Source organism: Strix aluco, chromosome 1 (assembly GCF_031877795.1).
Source record: "Strix aluco isolate bStrAlu1 chromosome 1, bStrAlu1.hap1, whole genome shotgun sequence".
Lineage (NCBI taxonomy): Eukaryota > Metazoa > Chordata > Aves > Strigiformes > Strigidae > Strix > Strix aluco.
In genome coordinates, this window is record NC_133931.1 from 146031027 (window position 1) to 146053081 (window position 22055).

The 22055-nt window shown below is 41.6% G+C and overlaps 1 protein-coding gene across 8 annotated transcripts in view; it reads right to left on the reverse strand.

Moving 5' to 3' along the window:
• Nucleotides 1-22055, reverse strand: part of THRB (thyroid hormone receptor beta) — a 175569-nt gene that overhangs the window by 51923 nt on the left and 101591 nt on the right. For all 8 annotated transcript variants that reach the window (XM_074838904.1, XM_074838896.1, XM_074838925.1 and 5 more), the window contains one exon: nt 1640-1704. In XM_074838904.1, the coding sequence (XP_074695005.1) occupies nt 1640-1646 (7 nt within the window). In that variant the 5' untranslated portion in view covers nt 1647-1704. The remainder of the gene's footprint in view (nt 1-1639; nt 1705-22055) is intronic.

Sequence of the window (22055 nt, forward strand, 5' to 3'; positions counted from 1 at the left end):
CTGTCCTGCCAAGGGGAAGTCCAGGGAGACAGGTCTGGTTAGCGTGCTAGTGGGAATTCTCCATAAAACCCCCCTCCATAGGAAGCTACTCCCCAAACAGACAAGGTGAGGACAAAGTGGGTACACTGCATTTCCTTTCCCATCTCTTGCCATCATACAGCACAAGCTACTAATTGCTCCCTCCAAAACCACTGCAAAATCAAGCCCTGTAGTAAAAGGTCAAAACCCACAGTTTAACACAAGACAGAAAAGCACAGGAGAGAAAATTGGAGAGACTGAGTTACATGTTAACGCTTTAAATTCTTCCAAAACAGGTATTTCCTAAATGAAATCATCATACCTAGAATGCCTGCAGAAGAAAGCACAAACACTCTAGTGGGCCCTGCCAATGTAATCTAAGGATACTAACTCCCTTCTTGATCCTCAGGTGGCGGTGATCCAAAGCCCGGTCCAGAGCCTGACACACCAACCAAGGGTCGGGTATTGCCACTTCATTCCACAAAAAGCCTCGATACCCTCTGCCTCCACCTCATATTCATCTCTGCCTAACCTCTGCTTCAAGAGACAGCAAAACCCCCATAAAAACAGAAGTCAAATGACACATCTTTGCATATTATCAACTAATACATTTTACTATGAAAACATACATTTACGTAATACTCCGTTTCTCCCCATGAATTAGGGTCCATACATAGGACCCTAAACTTAAAAGACTGTCTTTGCTGGTGAATGTAGTTGTTACCCCTTGCTGGCCAATACAACAGGATGGGAGCCTGCTAGGGGAAAGGAGAGGATATTTGATCTACCCAGTCAGTAAAAATAAACTGTCTCTTGAGCAAAACACCAGGAGTTCAGTCTTGTTTGTTATGATTTTCCCTACGTAGCACATGCTGCATTTTACAAACAGGCTTTTAAAAGGTCCCATTTATGGCATTTGGCTCTTGAAATATGCATTGACAAACAGTATCAGCAGAACATTTTCTTTTCTTACGCAATATGATGAATACTAAAAGAAATTCGGGAAGTCTGAAATACTCTGGGTTTCTATATGATCATGTAGTAAGTACATCTTTTTAGGCACCCTGTTCTGGGATAAGGGGGTTTTGACACAGCTAGTTTATGTATAGCCTTCAAACACTTTGCAACTGGAAGGGATAAGATGGTTAAGTGGACTTAAAAAGGTTAATGACTGTTTGGACTCTGGGTCTTCAGCCCACCTGCAGACCTAGTCAATTATTACCTGAAGAGTACTTGGTAATCTATGTAAAATGAATTTGACTGTCTCACTTTGAACCTCAGGGGATATGTCCATGTTACAGAGTAACTTAGGCCAATGTACTCAGCAGAAACTGTCACTGCACTGGCAGTTTCAGCAGATATGTTGAAGTGGGAGTACCCATTTAGAACAAAACACAACTTCGCTTCTGAAGGAAGAGAAGGATGAGAGTTTCAGCAGAAAAATGTTTGGGAAGATTACTATGTGCCCCACATGTCTATGCTCTGGGTAGGGGAAAGATTTCAATTCCCAGCACCAATGAATTCAGAACTTGTTAAAGCAGTATTTTGCAGTGAACATTAATAATAATCACTCCAACAAAGCAAGAAATATTGCATAGATGCTCTCATGAAATATGATTACCTGACATACTGCTGGGAGTTATGGATATGTAATCATTCTCGTTCTTCTTCCGTCACCAATGTCACCTGCCAAAAAAAGAAAAAAAACCCCATGTAATACGTTCATAAATGCAAATCTGCAGAATACAATTAATATTTAAACAGGATGGAACATTTTGGATCTTGAATACCATGGTCCATGTTTGATGGCTTAACACATTAAATTCAATGCACTCTGCTTAACTCCATGAGGCAATGAATGCAAGCCAAGCCCAAAACTTAGTGGATTGGAGGAGCTGTGGGTGGCAGGGATTTGGAGGAAGGTAAAAATGTTGGTGGCTACTGATACAGAAAAAAAAAAATGCTTCTGCCCACTTCATGGAACACCTTCCCCTAACTTTCTGCAGAAGTTCCTTTAGGTCTAATATGTACCTTTAGGAGCTGATTGTTTCTTACTTTACAGTTTCTAATGATATATGCCCATTACTCTCAGGTTCAGTAAGAATAGAGGATTCAAAGGAATTAGAAATCCTCTGTCTACAGTTACAGTGATTCTTCAATCATTTGAAATTCAGAAGTATATCAACTTTTACAAAGTTCTGAGATGTGGATAGTAATTTTAGTCACTTGATAGAAATCTTATTTGTATGTACTTATTACTTAACTTTTGAACAATGGCATCTTCTGTTTTATTAAGGAGATAATGGCAGCTGTGAGGAACTGGATTAGGCACCCTGAAGTCATGGTTTTAATATTTAGATTGCTTTCCCCATTCAAATGTCCATATACACACACTGACATATTAACTATATTCCTTTTCTGTTTGGTAATTTTGTGTCAGGAGAGAAAGTCACTGATATCAATTATGGCAGTGTGCCCTTGTTCAGCCATTCCAGCCCAAAACACAGTGCCCAGCTGGATGACCCCAGCTCGCTCCCTAGTTTAAGCACCAACAATCCAATTCAAGCGGAGACAGTCCAGAACAGAGACAAGATCTCATCAGAATTTTTAAATAAGAAATCCCAGGCCTAAAACTGACCCCACTAATGCCAGTGGAAAACTAGCCTGGGATCAGAGTCACACTCTCTTAAGCATCAGGGAACATTTATCTTTCAATGTTAGCACGCAAGTGACATTTTATAGGGGAAGTAGAACCTCTCTTAGATTGTCCTGATTGACTTTTTATGCTAAGAAACTGTCCCTTGGTATTTGTTAAAAAACTTTTGGATATTTCTTTCCATCCATTCAGCGCTGCAGCCATCTGTATTTCTTCTCAGCCACTGTCTCCTCACACAGGGAACGTTTCCCTTCCCTTCCTTGTCCTTGAAATAAGTATCCTCCACTAACAGCAGACTGAAAGGCCATGGAGCACATCTGCTCCATTTAGGCACAGACTACAACACTAAAATGAGAAAGCAGGTGAACTGCAGCAATCACATGCACCGTGTAATTAATGTATCTGGGACGCAGCCTCGCAGTTCCACCTAAGCCCATCAACCCCCCCCAGCGCTACACCGGCGAGGGCTGAACACCCTCCCGGGAGCTCAGGCGCCCGAGGCTCTGCGGTCACCCTTCACAGGCTCCACAAGATGGCGGCGGGACGCCCCCGCCGCTCTTGGCGAGCCCCGGCCCCTCGCCCCAGGCGCCACTTGGCGCCCCGCTGCTCGGACACGGGGTGGAAGCCAGCGCCTCTCCCCGCCCCGCGCCCTGGACAAGCCGGCTGCCCGCCCGTGCGGCGCAGGGATCAGCCGCCCGCCTGGAAGCGGCCGGGGGGGGTCGCGTGGCTGCCCCGCTGCGCCGCTTTCCTCGCCAACACCCCCCGCGCCCGCGCCCGGGCCTGGCCCCGCCGCCGCGCAGTGCGGCGCGGTGCGGCGGCGCCCCCTGGCGGCCGCGGGGGAGCGCAGAGCGGCGGGACCCCACGCGTGGGGGGGGGTGGCCGGGCCCACCGCAGCACTGCGGGGCGGGGGGGGGGAGGGGGGGTGTCTTCCCTTGCAAACCTCCACCTCCTGAATTAACAGCTCTATTGTCTTCTCCCTAACGTGTTCTCTACCTTTTCCATCGCTTTCTGCCTCGTTACAAACCAAAACACACCACCACCGCCCCCCCCCAACCCCCCAAGAAAAATGGGGAACATACACTCCCCCCCCCTCCCCATTTGTAAAGCAAGGGCAAAGTATAACCTACTGAAAGCTTTACAGCAGGAACAGGTAAAATATCCTCAAGCATACATGTTACAATGTATTTTTATCTCCTTGTCTTTTCTTCCAAGCAAACCACCCCAGACTGCATCTGGGCTCTTCTCAGAAAAGACAGTATCTCCTTAAACTCTTAAGGGAAAAGCAAATACTCCACTTGATATTTGCCGTGTACAACCAACATAACCGTAGGTGACATACAAGACCTTTCTTTTGCTACTGATGTCTTGTGGAACTTCAAAATCCTTCACAGTCTGTCAATGAAAAGATTAAAGAGGATACAAGTTTAGAGCAGGCCTCCAATTAAAATCAGACTCTGACCATCCCACCACGTCATGGGACCCCAAGAACCTCAACAATAAGCCATTTCCCAGAATTTAATTGTGGTTTGGTGACTCAGTGACATACAAGTGCTCTTGAAGTAAACAATTGAGTGTTTTAAATACAAATTCTGCCTCTCCTGTAAATAATTAGCTACTAATCCTAAAATTATTGTTTTTGAGCCAATCTATTAAGAAGAAGGGAAAAAAAAAGGAGAAATAATAAAGTTCTTCAATGAATTATGTATAAAGAGAAAAATTCAAGATATCCTGGGAGCTTTGCCATTTTCCCCGATGAGACCAGGACTTGGCATGAAGGCAGCTGTCACTTGTGTAAAAAAAATAATTATGAAATGACTGTAGGAAAAGATAAGTCTTTTGTTTAAAGCATTATACAAATGTATTTGGCTTTGGCACAGTCCTTCTGTGTCCCACAGTTTAAAGTGGAGAATGTGCATCCTCTTTTTCTCCTCCTATCTGTCCAGAAAATAAGTTTATCAGAGCACGCCTTGGTGTTGCTGTGTGAGTGTACAGCAGCTCGCCCATCTAGCATCTCCACTAGGCTGATTTAGCAACTGCCAAAAGATACATAGTAATTGAGCCTGTTTGTACATACCTGCTTTGTACCTGATGGTTATTTTAATAATCTTTCCAAATGTATTGGAAATGTTTTCAAAAGGATGCTTTTATCCTGCACTTTATATGCCAGAGGTAATTTCCCATTTTTCCTTCTAAGGAATGTGGCACATGGACGGAAACGTTGTGAAAGTACAGGACCATTTATCCATCCTGGCACTCAAACCCCTAACTTCTACAGGCTCAGCATGGTTGCTACTTTATGTGAGCAAGAAGGGTAAGTGGTGTCTACATTAATTATAGCAAGTTCCTCTTGAAGGCATACATGTGGAAGATGTTGGAGGAAATAAGGCTCTTTTTCAGAGTCTAGAACTAAAAAGTACATGAATGGGCACAAATGGGAAGGATGTGCATGAGTCACAGGCAAGGGTCCACTACATCAGGCCAATAATGTCTGGGAGTCTTCACGGACATTGCAGAGTAAGTTTCTTTCTTGCCAAAAGTGACACAATTTTTATGGTTAGGCTTTGCTAACATCACAGGGAGCAGGCTTCATTACATTATCTTTTGTGTGTCAAGTGCTCATTTGCCCACAAAGAACTACCCAAGGTCTCATGGCTCTGAGTCACAAGCTCTGAGCATGCAGCACTAACTTCAGAGGTTGCTTATCTCACATCCTCCATGATCTCCCCGCCAGAAAGCCGAGGCGGTGCTCCTTCTCCATCACTGGAGTTCAACTCTACTTTTTCTTTTTTTTTTTTTTTTTTTTAACACGGTTGTCCTCACATTCATATTGGATACCTCAAATAGAAGTAGCAAAAAGCTCATTCCATTCTGATACTGAGTTGTGTTTCAGATCTACAGCCCTGCACCAGGAAAACAATATTCCTATTTTGCCTCAAATAAAAAAAAGACATCTTTGGGATCTTCATCTCCTCTGGCCTGAAAAGGAGGTATTTGGAATTAATTCTCAGGCTTTGGCCTCCAATCTAGAAACACTGTCAAGCCATTTTGTCAATTACTGCACTTACTTTCTTTTCCCATAATGAAAGGCAATTAAACAACTAACATTAATCAATGTGGTTAAGCATTCTCCCACTAGTCACCAAGTGCCTCCTCCTTCATACAAATGCATTGGATTAACCAATGGCTATATAAAAGGGTTCCACTGCTCAGGGAATGAGGGTGTTTTTAACCTTACTCTATTGCTTCAGGTTTAGATGGTGGCTGCCAGTCTCCCCTAGGCCAGGGGCCAGTGATTTTGTGGTTTGAACCCTATTCCTTGTCTGTATCATGAACTGCACAGTTCCCGGCGAGCCTCAGGCTTCCCTTTCCACTTGGCCAGCGACGGCCCCAGGCAGCACAGGAGGACCAGCACTGCTGCCTCCTTTCTCTTCCTAAGGCAGGAACAGGTGGGAAAAGGGATTTTGCACCTTTCAGAAGCACTGACAAGCCACCCAGCTCCTTGTCCTTCACCAGACTGTCCCTTGACATCCCCTTTTAAAAGCCAGAGGGAGGGCCACAGGGCGACCTGGCTCATCTGCACAAGTCCTTCCTGTAACCCGACCTGCAACACCCGATGTCTCTGGCTCATCCCCAGCACCCTTATACAACACTCTTACACAACGCTCGCCGTTTCTGGCTTGCCGGGAGCTGGGCTGCCTCCAAGGAGAGGATCCTCGCTCTGAGAAGAGAGGAGGGCTGCTGGCAGACCTGGGGATGGGTGGGATCCTGCCCAGGTCCTGGGATGCAGCTGGGAGCAGGCGAGGGTGCAGAGCAGGATAGCAGAGCACACAGGTTTTGTAACAGGGCGCAGGGGAAAGCTCCAGCACAGTCAGATCGAGTGCCCCAGGACGCCAGCCCCTCACGCTCTGCCCTGGCACAAGTTACGGCACTTTTTTTCTTAGGGGCTATCTTGGCTCAGGGATGATGAATTACGGGCTATATCAGCTACACATTTTGTTCTGCAAACTCCCTCCATGAAAGCTGCTCTCACCTTTAACTTCACCTGTAGTGAAAAATTCGAAGTAGCGACTCCACATCAGGAAAAATTCAGAGGTAGCTTACAGGCTGTATTGAGGCCTAAATGAACTTTTAAATTTGTTTCAATATTTAACATTTCAGTATTTAACAGCAAAGCAAAATTAGTATTTTAGAGCAGAGTTATACAGAGGATTTTGTACTAATACATATTCAGTGAAAAATGTACCACGCTATGGCTTATGGTGCATGATACCTATATAATGAGCAAGCAGTATTCTTTTCCTTATAAAACATACTGAACAACTGTGCATTGTACAAGAAATAAAAATCTATCTAGTTTTCCAGATATGTTTAATGAAAAGCCCCCATCAGAACTGGCTCGTAGGCACAAGCTCAGAAGGGAACTTTGACTCATGCTTTTTATTGCTAGTCTAGTTCAACTCATGAGGACACAAAAACATGCAATAAAGCATAAAATCAAAACCACAGTGCACTATCTGTATAAACATTTGCAGTCTATCCTGAAACACTCGATCAAAAAGGCAAGGAGCTACTCAGCTTTCTAATATGAACGTCCAGTAGTTCTGTATAATCTTACTCTTTCTTCCTCACACATACATAATGTGCTCTTTAGAACAGGATACTGATTTTACTTTTTAGGCTTAGAATTCCCTATTTTAACTTGCTTCTTAAATGCTCTAAAAATTGCTGAGCACTAACAAGTCAAGATTATGTATCCTCTGCATCAGTCAGGATCAGACCATAATATGATATGTGCTCAGCTCTGGGCAGGCATCAGCAGCTTTTTTACAGCATGAAAGCCAGAAAATTATTATATGCAGACAATGAGTCTGATAGATTATAACTGTAACCTCACTGCTTTACAGGTTTGGAAAGCACTTGTGTTTCAACAAGCAGAACTGCAGGGTGAACAATGTTAACTTAGATGGACAAAGTCATTCCTCCTATAGTCCCACACTGGTGAGACTTCGGTTCTGGCATATGGTTTGCAAGGACAGTCTGAATGATAAAGCTGTTGTTTCAAATGCATCCACAAAAAGTAGACACAGCACCACAAAATGAAGTAATGCACGATAAAAACAAGATAAAAGTTGGTTTTATGATTTCATCAGAACTTAATGTCTTATTGTACTGGGGTAAATATCTTTTTATAAGCTAATGGAAAATATAATAATTGATTTCATCATAGCCAAAAAGCAAAGAGTTTTGGTATTTCTGCCTGCTTCCCAGTAGCCTGAACATGCTAGAAAGGCAGTCTCATAGGCATCATTGAAAGTACGCAGGGAAAACTGTAACATTACCTTTAAACCTGGGCATCAAGTCGAAAGCTAAGTATGTAACGCTTCTGTCGCCTTGTACTTACAGAAATGAGTAACATTATCTCACTTACAGAGTATCTCAAATCACTTCTTATCACGGCGTAGAGCTGTTGACTGACCCTAAGATGTAAAGGCTCTAAGAAATCTGCTTATGTTTGGCTTAAAACTCTGTCAGCATAGCGGGCTGTACCCTCCTCTTTGCTCGGCTTCATCCCCTTGCAGAAATGTCAGCTCTCTAGCGCTTTGCTTTGGCCTACTACATGTGTACACAGGAGGGCATGAGAGGAGCACAGAACTGGAAGCAGCCCTGTTTAGCCACTATTTTGATAACCAGTGTTTTATTCCCTGTGGGGGACTTTCTTAACATGAAGCATTACAGTGCAAGCTAGCCAGATTTGCCAAAGAGCAGCTGATCTGTAACTGTGCATTAGGTAATGTTTGTATCGTTAGAGATTTAGGCCTTAATTCAGAAAGACCTCTACCTACTTGCATAAATATCCAGTTGAGCAAGGATCCTGGAGGGCCAAGGATGACAGAAAAGCAAAAGCGATAATATAAAAGACCTCATATTTAAGTCATTATTCCTGTGTTTTTTGAAGAGCCTTTGAGACACTTCATAGCTTACATGTTTTTCTCCAGCCTATGGGAGTTTCATTCAGACAACAGCTTTGACGTAAAACTTTTCTTGTTTGTCTGTTTTGTTCTGTGAACGCAGGAAACATTAGCTCTCCCTGAAATTTCAACAAGGAACAGTTTATCTTCAATGCTAATTTCTCTTATTACTCACTGCGAAGTGTGTATTAGACGAAGGCTGTCTTGAATTACCCAGTAAATCTCTACAACTGACTAACATCAGATAAGCCCAAAGATAATAAATTTCAAAGACTTTTATTGAAACTGGTGATTTTCTACCCTTATGATGAAATGGATTAAGAAAAATGTTTTCTAAATGTCAGGAAGGGAGGTACCTGGATGAATCTTGTTAACAAGAATGCATTTTGTCAATGCATCTTATATATGCTGTGCCTAAAAAAATCAGTGAAGCAGAAATTAGTATGTTCTAAACTACAAATGTCACTCTGAATAGGGATAATATTACCCTAAAGATTGGCACTGGCATTTGTTTGAGCTATTTTCAGGGGTTCAGATATGAACAGGCAGAATTAATGCAGCTTTAGGCTTTCTGCTTTTCTTAACCAGAACTTCAGAAAGTCACCACTTAGTTTAAAAAATAAATTCTAAATACTGAAGAATCATTGTATACATTGCAGTACTTGAGTTACAGTGTGCAGAAGTATAGAACTTTGCAGAAACCCTTGTAAAAAAAAACCCAGAGACGCTGTTACAGCTATGGATTTAGCTTCATGGGTTTTGCTTATTGTGTGACTTGAGATTCCAAACCTGAATCTATTTGCCCTAAAAACTGATAGCTGAATTGCAAAACCACTGAATTCTGAAATGTTCGACACAGATTCCAGATCTGAAATGTATGGCTTAAATTCAATTGTAATTGGGGGAAAACTTTGAAGAAACTTATTTTCAACAAAATTAATGGTAATGGACGAGAACAAGAAGTTCATTGTTTTCTGAAATCTGTATCCCTCGCCAGCAAAACCTTTGGTAGAGGGATAAAGACTAGCTAAAAATCTGGACAGATCCTTTCTACAAGTTGAACTGGTGGTCCTGGAGCCTTCGTCTGCCACTGCAGAAGCAGCTCAAGGGAAACGGACATCAGACAGACACTGACAGTGTGACATGCTCCAAAAGAGGACAGTGAAATTCTGGATGTGTAGGTTCAGGCCTTATGTCAAGCAGTAAGGCAGATAATATACCTGGAGGCATGATGAAGGTGTACCAGACACAAAAAAGTATCAATAATAGAAAAGGAGGGACAGACAAGTAAAGTTAAATGATTAAGGGGCTGGACTGACATATATCAGTCAAGACTTACCTACAGCTTGGTGAAGTGACAGGAGAGTGAGCACACAATAACCATGCTCAAAAAAGAGCAAGGGATGATGGAAGAATGGGACTGTTATGTGAAATTTGGTTAAATTATGCTAATAGTTACTGGTGGACATGTAATTAGGTTAGAGGGCAGCTATATTTAAAAAGGAAAATTCCTGCCTGGTTTTAATTGATATTTTGAAATGGAGAAGCCCATATTGCTATTCCTGAGGTTTACCCAAAAGCTTATTTTTCAAAAGAAAAAATCCAATGACTTCACTAACAATTAGGCTCAAGTTGGAGAAAGCTTTCTGCAAACATCCCCTCTGAAATTTCAAAATACAAAACACATGTTTTATACATACATAAATATATTTATAATTATTATAAATAAATAAAGAGTTTCAAGTTACCTGGTAATAAACTGGTGGCCATAAAATATGACTGTATAAAAACTATCTAAACACCCATTTGCTTATGGTTTTGGGCAGACAGGAGTCATGGAGAGAAGGAATAATACTTATGAAAATTAAGTAGAAGCTCTTATTTTAACAGAAAATTGTTTGCACCCTCTGTAATGGCTCTCTCTATATGACCAGCACTGCATGAAGTTAACTGGATTTCAGCTGAGGATTTTCACAGCTCAGAAGTTACCCTGTTCAAAGTCCTACCCCTTTTTATCCTCTTTTTTTTTTTTTTTTTTTTTTTTTGAGAACAAACGCATTATGGCATATTCCCAACTAAGTAATTCACTGATCTACTCTTTAAGGTGGGCAGAGTTTCTTAAAAGGTGTGTTCTAACCTCTATTACACTTTATACCCTTTTTCCTGACCTCACTGGGGCCCCAGTGCAGAGAGTGGAGAGGATGATTACTTCTCAGAAGAGGCATATATCCTAATATTACGTACAAGCATTATAGATGCAAACCTACTTTTGGGTGCAGACTGGAAACAAATCACATAGCCTCAGTGTTAACAATGGCCTTTCAGTATGTCCAATAAAGCAGTAATTTCTTTTATTTCTTTTCTAAACCACTCTTCTTGTTTGCTGCCTCATTTACAGCTAACAATAATAGAATCAGGCTCAGAAATTAAAAGAAAAAGTTTAATCACTGAAGATTTTGCTATCTCTCCCAAGCAAACAACAAAAGTCCATAACCTTTTAACCTTTTTCATCCTATTTGCTAATTACTTATTTTGTAATTAACCCATTATGCATCTGTCATTGTGTTTTAAATTAAATCACTTTAATTGCTACTAAGTAGGGTTTATTTAGTTTCTGGTATGGTTGTACAGGGTCATGAGTGGGGAGCTGCTGAACCACTCTGAGTTACATGTGACTCTCTGCAACACTGCTGAAGTTGCTGAAGATAAGGAAGAGTCAAGCTGCCTTCCTTAGGTGATTTGATTTTAATGTCTAATGGAATATTTCTAATGGACAAAAGTTTACTGCAAATATAGGAGGGCATTTTTTATTCCTTGTATATAGATCACATTGGGCATTATTTTGTTTCTTGAAATAATTTTTAATGAAGGAATAATTGTGCTAATAGTTCTAGAAAATGCCTATCGCCACAATGCTTACTCAGCTGTATAGTAAAACTCTCTGAAATGCAACATAACTTTATTTAACAACTGAACTTCAAATAAAGAGAAGATCTAACACGTGGGACTCAGGGAATTTTAAGTATGGGGCTAACCATCAAAAAAGATTTTGTTTTCTGCAGTACAGCCCCTTTCTTCCACTTACGTGGCCTGACTTGCTTCACTGACCCTGCAGAAAATAACCACTTTTTTGCTGGGTTAGGTTTTGCACTGCGTTAGTGAGTTGAATCAGCCCTGCGAGGTGGCTGGGGAGTACAGCAGCTGGCACAAAACAAGTGGCAGGAGCCCACAGCTGCAGGGAGGGAGGGTGAGGGAGATGAGGTTCACCCTGTCTCATAAAATGGTACTCTGGAGGAACATAAGACAGGTTTGCACCTTTTATAATAAACAAGAGTATTTATGACTCCATGCATTGAAATTACTTTTTAATTGCTAAAATAATTTCCAAAGGTTTTTGAAACACCTTTGAAGATTATAAGTCTTGCACTAGGGGAAAAAAACCGCAACACAATTCATTATAACTTTTTTTTGTATTTAGATTCTCATACATTGAAGAAAGGCACTAAAAAGTGCTTGCTGTATGTTCTAGAGAATGGGAATATGAATTGCTAAGGTCAGGCTTCTCTTTAGTACTAAGCAAACTCAAGAATCTAGTACTGATGCGACATGAGAATAAATTTCCAGCAAGAACTCAAGTCCACACCTTTGCTCAGTTACCTAAACAAAACTATGGGTCAAATAAACAATGAATAGAAGTCCACACATACGAAAACTGACAGATTTAGGAAGCTGAAGTCCCACATAGACTTTGTTCTCAGAATTCATTAACAATACTGAAATCCAAGATTAGCCTAGATGTTAAATATTTTCTTCACTGCTCCTACCAGGAAAAGAGTAAGTGGATGAAAATATAGGGGGTTACAGAGCACACCCTAATAAGCCCTTCCAAAAGACAGTCTCTGTGTCCAGTGAGGAATCTGTAATTAATCTCTGAAGCTTTCTATGTCATCTACGCATTTTTACCTCCAGTTATGGGCTACCAAGACACGGCACATGGCTGGAAGATTCTAGTGCAGCATTTTCTTGCTGCCAGATTTCTGCCGCTGCCTTCATCCTGACACCTCCCTCACCAATCTGAGTAACTCCACACCTCCACGGGCAGCGTGCCGGTGGAGCTCACCTTGCCAACCCCCATCTTCGCTCCATACCTCAGCAGAGTACCCCATCTCTGCATTCACTTTGCTAGCACTTCCACTGTGAGACAAGGCTTACAGGTGCAGAGGAAGAAGATAAGGGACTGGAGAACAATGCAAAGGAGAATGGGAGACACAGTAGTGACTTCTAAATTTTTAACAAGGAGCCTTTGGATGGCCTTCAGGGACAGCATGGCCTGGCAGAAACAAAAGCTCAATAAATAGGTAATTGTTGTAAAATCTGTTGTATAGAGAGGAAGGATGCAATCAGAAAGCTTATGTTTGCTCTGAAAAGGGGAATAGGAGCAAAGATACACCAATGGAACTGAATTAAGACTCAGAAAGATATTCCTAACATCCGTATTCTGAATGCGCTTTAATATTATATGACCCGTATGTGACTTGAGGTGATGAGGCTCTGAGCAGGTGTTTGAGAAGCTTAGAATGACAGAGAAAACCAAACCACTGGAAGAAGCAGACAGCTTTGAGGATGAGCTGCGCATAGGTGCGCAGAGACAGGTCCACACTGGAGATAACACACAAGCAGCCCAAGCCTCCCTGAGGATGGCAGGGAAAGAATGAGCAGGGAAAATTCAACTTGTAAAGCCCTGTTCTGCACCGCCTGCTTCGCCTGAGGGGTGCGAGTTGGACATCTGCAGCTCTTTGGCTTTCCCTGGTTTGCCAGTTGTTGGTTTGGTACCCTTCAGATCTTTCCAGTTTCACCATTGCCTCCATTCAACCCCTAAGAGAGGTAGAGTATTTGGGACTTAAGGTAAGTATTTATCAAAGCAGTGACATGAGGGGTCCTGAGAGGGCAGAGGGAGGTCAGTGTGAAAGCAGCATCCTCCCAGTATCCTAAGCAAAACCCTGGTATGAGCAGACACACTTTCTCCAGAGTGCACCAAAAATTACATGGAGGAATCTTATCCACCCCCTTTATTAAGTTCATTAAACTCTCAACACTATACTGCTTGGTGATGGCTATGTGATTGAGGTAACACCAGGGTATCAATCTGAGTTTCTTTGCTCTCCTGAGCTGGTGGGATGGACCAGGCTTTTCTCTTAGAATGTAATTTTCTCCTCTCTCCCTTCTTCTTCTTTCCAATTTGCCAATTTTCCAATTAATCTCTCTTTCTATTCTAGTTTCTAATTTTGTTTGTGTGAATGTGTAACAGGAAAACTGGATGCTGCATTTCATTCCCGATGATATCAGATCTGGGGGCTCTACTATCAAACACCAAAGCCATGGCTCTAATGACTCAATCCTTGTCTAGTGCTCCTCTCTGTGTCTGTTATTTGAAGAACAGATTCTTGAGGAACATAGCTGCCAGGAGGGGCAATCACCATTCAAACTAAACTGTTCTAAAACACACAGCACAGATGACTTAGCAGGAAGATACTAAATCTGACCTGGTATGGAGCCCCAGGGGCAAGACAGTGATAAAATGGGGTGTGGTCCCAGTGGTGCAAGCATATTGGACAGATTCAAAGAATTGGAGAGTCTTCTGTTCTAAAGCTCCATGTAAATGCACTGCTCTAGTAAGGCATGGAAGACATAAACGTGACGATTATCCAAGTCAAGTTACCAGATGAGTTCTCTCTGTTTATCTCAGGAAAAAATGCCCTGAAAATGCAGACAATAAAGAAACCAAAGAAAGCCAAGAGAGAAGCCACAAGCAAAATGACTACTGAACACAAGACAAGATGGAAATTGCTACTTGTTCAGTGGATTTCATTCCTCCATTTCACGTCATCTCTATTTAAGTAATATGCAGTTTGATTTTAGTCAGACACGGAGAGACGGTTTTTATGCCACTTGCATCAATCAGGGGAAGCAGAATGGGATGTCATCTCTGCATTGCTGATACTGAGGCTTCCCATGATTTATTTCAGCAGCATCACATGGATATTGAAAAGGACAGTGGAAATACACGATCTTACAAGTGATATTCCACATACTTCCCACCAGGCTTATTTGGAAACATGCTAAAAAAGCATCAGAGACATTCTTTTCCTGTTGCTTTCCATAGTGTCTTCAGCAGTAAAAAGTGTCAAAAGCAACACACCAATCTAAATTAAGGATGTAGGCATCTTCCCATCCTATGATGGGAAGGAACTAATCTATCAGAGCAATTTTAGAATTAATAAATTTCGTAAGTATTAATATATGGATCTAATCTACATTCAGTGTTATCCAAATTACCTTGTGCTGAAAGAAGAGGTTCTGTATAAGGAAGAGAAACAAATGAAGCTCACAGAAAAATAATTAAAGCTAGGAGTTGCAATAAGAATTGAAGTCAGCACTGCCTCATGTTCTGTGTTGAAAATTTATTCTTACTGTAACCCAGCTTCCTCATCCATAAGGTGGAGATGGTAATACTCACTTCAGTTCCAACAGTATGCCAGTAAGATCTACAGATAAGCCATCAGAATTGCTATTATTCATATTATATATGCTTGGCATGCGTTTTTACTTCAAAACAGTTTAATAGATTGCATTTCTGGTCTCGGATCACTTTTTTAGACTTCAGAAAAGTTATTCTCAATTTATTTACTAAATTTGGGCATATTCTTTGTCATTGACTTCAATTCTATTTTACAGCTTATTAGTTTTATGGGATTTTGTTCTCTGTATGATGTGGGAACACAGTAGCGCAATGATTCAACAAACACCAGTTTTACCGACCAGCCAGATTTAACAGGCTATTTCTTGTTGTATCCTATAAACACAGTGAGCAGCCAATCTGATATTTAATGATGCAAACCATAAGCAGAGGTAGTGTTTTGTGCCAAGATACAATATGTGGAGATTGCAAAAGCTCATACTGAAATTTCTGTGGAAAAAATAATACAGGACGGAGGTTTCTGAGTTGTTCTTTTCTGTGAATCAAGCCCAAGTATCTTTACTATGAAAAGCAGATAGATCTATTAGAAAAACCCTGAAGATACTGACAGAATGAGAGAACATCTCATATTGTCCATGGAAGGTATTTGTAACCAACTGTGCTTTTTATGGGAAAAGTTTATCAGAACAGGATTCCCAGATTTATTTTCATCTTCTGCCATCCACTAAGAGACTTTGGTCTGAATGATAAAGCAGTTTGCTTATAAGGGAAGCACAAAATGTACTAGCTTCTAAAGAGGGCTTATTTTTTTAGTATCTGTGAAGTTGTTGAAGAATCTTACATAAGAAGTTATTTATAATGACTTAAAATTAGAATTTTCTTTGAGGTATCCTTACCAAATTACAGAAAAAAAGATTTGTGAAACAGGATGAGGTAGGTTTTAAAACCAGCTGCTTGTTTTTAAAAAACCATCTTTGTAGATCTGTCAAAAGTGAGACTGATATGCTACTAGGATTTTCTGAACAGGCACAAAAACTACAGCTTTATAGTTCAGGGTACAGTGGACTATAAAGTGCTGTCCTTGCTCACATACAGACAATAAAATGAAACAGAAAAAAAGTCTTAAAAATTGAGAATGAAAAAGCAGAGTTGCCAGTAATGACCTGACTCTCAGTTCCTGAGTGCTTGAAGTTGATGGTACTGGACCATTGGAAATGCTTTAGTAACACAGACATCTCTTCTCTCCTGAACAAACTGACATCACTACAATCCATCAATTTGCTGGAATTCACAACCACACTGGGCTTTATTTCTGAGCTATTGTGGTCAACAGCCATAGCCAAAATACGTGTCTCTCTTCCAGTTCTCTTTTTTTAAAGTCATATATCCTTTTACTACATTTTACATGTATTTCTTCATTTTGGTTTTATTCATCCTTACTTTTTTTTTTTTTTTTTTGGTAGAGCAATGGGCTACAATTCATGAAAATCCTGCGCAGCTGTAGAATAAATATTCTGTTTGATCTTCCAGGACAGATTTAAGATGTCATTGTCAGCTTTAGGATATCTGTCTGTATTAGTCATCCTGCCAGCATTAAGATAGTAAGAGAAAAGATAAGGGTCTGCTTGAAGGCTCACTGAAGCAGAGGGAGTCTTTCTACTGATGTCAGCTATTTCATACCATGTTCCTCTAGCACGTATTAGGACACAAAGAAGAGCTTCTCATGCCAAATTCTGTACTTAGTTTTTCATGTGCGCTCATTTTTATTGAGCAGGCTCAATAAAGTCTACTGGGACCATCATTCCTGCAACCTTTATACAACTTTTACCTTACTTTATGCAGTCTGTCTGGGCGAGGGGCCAGGCCTTCATATTTTACAAAAGAAAGCCTTTTCCTCTGCCCATTTGAGTTTATTCCTCCTTCACTTCACCCTCTTACTTACTGTACTTTCTTCACCAGGTTCAAAGAAGTCGATCCTTTGTTGGACATCTACCCTTTGGAAGCAATAACACTGGCAATGAGATGGCTTTTTCAGAATTGGGCCCAAAATATTTGCCCATGGGAACACATCATTTAGGGATGTTACTTGTAGGGACAAAAGGGTCTGCCTGCTGAGAGCACCGAAGCCCAGCTCCCCTTTGACATCTTGCCAAATTGGCTGGTGCCTGCCATTTTCATGTGAGTCACCACCCTTGGCTGCAGGTCACGCGGCTGCTGGCAATGCTCTGGCCGCAGCTCTCCTGCTCCCATGGCAGTGCCCGAGGTCTGCTTTCTTTCCAACACTGAAAACTTCCTGCAGGATCTGAGATGTCAATCCCAACCCACCTGTGGGGTCTGGGTGGGAATCCCTGCCCTTGGGGAAGACGCCAGGTGGGCAGACTGATGCTGCCAACACTGCTAACAAAAGCAATGGATAGCTGGATTTCACCGATGGGTGAACGGGAGCTTGTCAAGAAATGGCCGAGTGTCACAGATGAGGAAAGGGGTGGGCATAAGACCTGCTGGGGAGTCCAACCATGCAAGGCCAGCAGCACCTATTGTGTCACCTAAGGCCAGGATTACCTGGGCAATGGTGGCTGAAAAACCAAGTTGAGATGGATGTGAAAAAATGGGATCAAGGAGGGGAAAAGCAATTAAGGGTGGGTTGTTTATTTAGGAGAAGACTGGAGTGGAGAAAAAAGGTACAAGGGCAGCAAGAAGGAGTGTCAAAAAATGGCAAAAGGTGTAACAGCAGATGCAAATAATGTTAACCAGGGCTGCTTGGGGGTATCTATCAGGTGGCCATGCCCTTGACCACTGCAGCCTGTTGGCCTAAACCAGAAAAACCAATCAACCCTGTCGTTCTGAGCACACCATGAGTGCCGACCTGCTGGCACAGTCAGGAAGACTGGGTGGGATGGGTGCAGGGGAAAATCCGAGAAGGGTGGATGGAGCGTCCGGTGTTGCTGTGGTGGTGCCTGTGCCAGGCCTGACAGCATCAGCCTCTTCCTGACCTCCTCCCCCTCCTGTGCACACCAGCAGAAGGAAACCCTCTCCTGCCAACACAGCGTCATCTCCTCAAAATTGCTTCAGCTAAACCAATAGAGGCAGTGGCACTTTTTCACTGGCATAGTTTCATATGTATTAGGGGCTTTGCCAGGATAATTTCACTGGCTAGGAAGGGATGATTATTTTTATATGCCTCTACACAACATATGTATGCTGGCAAAATCATCTGAAGTCACTTCACTGCTTGCCTAGTCCCAAAGAAGGAGTTAACACCTTCCAATTCAGTGAGCGGCAGAGCGGGTAATGAAAGCGCATTGCCTATATTTCTTCACAAAAAACCTACATGAAACTATTGCATTCTTACATTGAAAGCATTATTTTTGCAACAATAGGGACTAGGTGAGAACAGAAGTCTCCTCCTTTCAAATTGTTTTTTCCACTGGCACTTTTCTAAAATAACCCTTAGATCTTTCTTCAGTTAGTTTCACACAGACAGTTTTCCTTGTAAGTATTAATGTCTTTAGATACTGCACAAATTATCCTTAAAAAGGGTACATAGCCTATTATCCTCACAGACATATGAATCCAAACACCCCCGCTCAGAGTGTGTGGACTACTGATGCTGATGGGTGAAGTAGCTAAGGCTTAGTTTTCCAGCAGACAGATGTGCTGCCTTCAGGGGCCAACTACACTTCTGAAGTTAGCTTCAAATACGAAGTGAGATAGCAGAGAGGAAAAAGAATTCATCTACAAGAGTCAATATCCTCAAAAATAAAAGGGGAGTCCTACAACTCTCAACTGGAGATAGACAAAAAGAAGAAAAAGTGGCTTGTTCATTAAGGAGAAGACTTAATAAAATTCAGACACCAGCTTGCAGAAAGAAATCTGACTGGCTCCACACCAAGACATCTACAGTAGATATAAACCCATAAACTTCACTAAATATATTGCCTCTTACTCATTACAAGGTTTTTTAATGAAAACCTGTTCCATTTTCTCAGAGGCAGCGACTGAATCTCCACTGAACAGCACCTCCTGCGTTCATAGCACATTTACAACTGAGCAAAGCACTGTTCAATGCTACAAATGCAAACAGTTGCACAAAGCTGCCTGGAGAACCTGGAGGCACTGGAGAATCCAGGCACCCCTAGGAAGAATCTGGGATGTTAGCCGTTGCCAGCATTCTTCTTATTTGTTTTAGCAGCCCACTAGAATATTTAACAGTACCATACATTCTTTTCTAATGCTCTCTCATGAAGAGGGGTATTTTATACATAGTGCATTTTTTAATAGGAGCAAGATATTAAGCTGCTAAAGAAAAAGCTCTGTTTGTTGGGATTTGTGCATCACTGAAATAGCCAATAGTTTGGAAGTAGATCAGCCCACATGCAGTGTCAAAAATCACATTTACAAGCTAAATAACATAAAATAACTTATATGCTTTTCTTGTTGTTACTGCACTGTGGGGAAAACTGACATGCAGGTAAAACAATTTTTGGGTTTCATTATAAAATACTGAATTCCCAACAGATTTTAAAATAATGAAATGAGATGGAAAGAACTCGCACTGATTAAATTTTTAAAAAATCAAGATGAATATATAGGCAAATGCCTTTCTGTAATTCTCAGGCAGCGGTAATCACAGTTCTCCAGGTTTCTGATCTAAAACTCAGATTTTATTTGGGGCCCAGATATAACATTTGGTGGCTGTACACAAGAATGACCACGAGTGAAGCTCCTCTTTACAATGGTCGTCAGTTCCCTCTTTCAGATAGGTTGGATAAAGATGAGATTCCCAACTGAAATAATTTGACTTTGCAAAGGAAAAAAAACCAACAAGCAGTCTGATCCTGAATCATAGCCGGATCCTGTTCCCATTTAACTCAAGAGAACTTCTACCCACTGCTTATATTCTTCCACAGAAAAGCAGAGATAGCTCAAGGCAGCAGGCAAGGTAGGCAGCAGCCTAGAGCAGAAAGCTGCCTACACCACCCAGGAGAAGATGGAGCGCAGTGCTCATTTGCAATTCCACAGCCCTCACTAGTACACCGTCTCACAACTCAAATGCACTGATTGAGACCAAGGGCTTCAGCTGAAATTTCACCAGGCTATGAGTACACATCATTTATAAGTCTCAGCTGCTCTGGAACTGGATAGCTGATTTCTGAAATATTCTTCCGTCTTACAAAATCTGTATTACCATGCAATTCACCTCCTGAAGAAATTTACATTTTTATGTATTCACCAAATAAACCCTCACTTGATGCTGGGGAATATTTTTTTCTCAGTATTCTTTCATAGCTGATGGATATTTTGTTCTGTTTTGTTCTGGTTTTTAAAGCCATGTAAAACAACTGCAGGCTGATTTCAGTTCCACACTGCACAGATTTCATCCAGAAGAGACTGACATTTTTCTTTCTGTGGTCTCAGGGAATATTTAAATATTTTATAATAAAAAGAAGAACAGCTTCAGCAGGGATACTGAGAGACCCCCACCGTGGCCAATGCTACCTACCTAGCAAGGAGACGCAGAGTCGAAGATCAAATCAGAGAAGATGAGAGACGGGAATAGGAAAGCCTCAGTGCTGCAAAACCCATCTGTTGTGCATAGGGCATTTCCTTCTGCTTTCGGGAGACAGGGACAGATCTGACTTGCCTGGCTCCAGAAGTGTGCACTGTCAGCCCAAATTCACTAGCTTAGGGGTGGGACTTAGCTTCCACTCCTCTCCAAGGCATCTCTCACTATGGGCAGCTGGAGTGGGTTCATGTATAAGCGCCATAAGGAACCCCGAGAACTAAGCCTGAAATAACCTTCAGATGCTGAGAAATAGGTGTCGCAAAGCAAAAGCTTCATGCATTTACCTACAAAGGACTCCTGCACTGCGCTGAGTGTTTTGATCTCCAAATAAAGTCACTGGTCCCTCCAGTGTGCAGGTGCTCAGCTCCTTGAAGGAACATAGGATAAAGCCCATATTCAGTTTGTTAGTCTTCTTTTATCCCCCCTTCATATAGACTCCTAATGTTTCATCCTTCTGGTCTTCCTTAAGAGTCAGGAAATATAAAGAAATCAGTGGGTGTTTTTAAACACTTTAGTTGCCAAAGTATGACTTGAATGGTTATAATATGTGATTCAACTCAAGTGAGTCTCTCCGTGTCCTCACCATTTCAAGATTACCCGAAAGATTACACTTAGAGCTGTTTGTATCACCAAATCAGAAACTTCAAATGAAAATCTGGTATTTGCAAATTCTTAGTCAGAAACCATAACAAGTGTCATTAGCTTTCCAAACAATAGCATGTAGAAAACGATTTCACCAACAAGGAGGAACACTTAGCAGGAATCCATTGATCAGAAGGCATTGGAATTACTATTATTTAATTTAGGGGTTTTATGTGATAATAGTTTTTTGTTAAAGAACAAGGGGGGCTGTTAAAGAGGTCACAAGAGTACTGCCAGGGACTTTAGCTAAGAAAAAATATCCTTGGATGTTGCTAAGAGAAGTTGGAACATTTCTGGAGGGGAGGATATTCTGATCTGTCTTCCCACACGGGAATTTTCACCTGAAGGAAGGTCAATAGCAGATGCCCCCTTTAGGGCTTCACTCTTAGCAATGGTCAGTCCACAACCATTTGCATGAATCCTGATTTGCAAACATAAACCTGAAGTTTTTGCATATTTCTGTAGCTGGTTGCAAAGGATTTTCATTTCAGTATAATGCCACATTACTTAGTATGTGCTAACGCTCTCACTCCTTCTCTGTATTGCTATTACAAGTCAGTCTGCTGGTAAGGAAATCTGGGTTCGTTAATCTTGCCAATACTCTGCACTGTGTCATGCGCTGCTCATTAGGAACCACAGGCAACCAGACTGTCTCAGCTGATCAGTTATAAAAGTCACAGGAGCCTTTCCCATCTCGCTGGTAATAAAGACATGAAGTCTGCCACT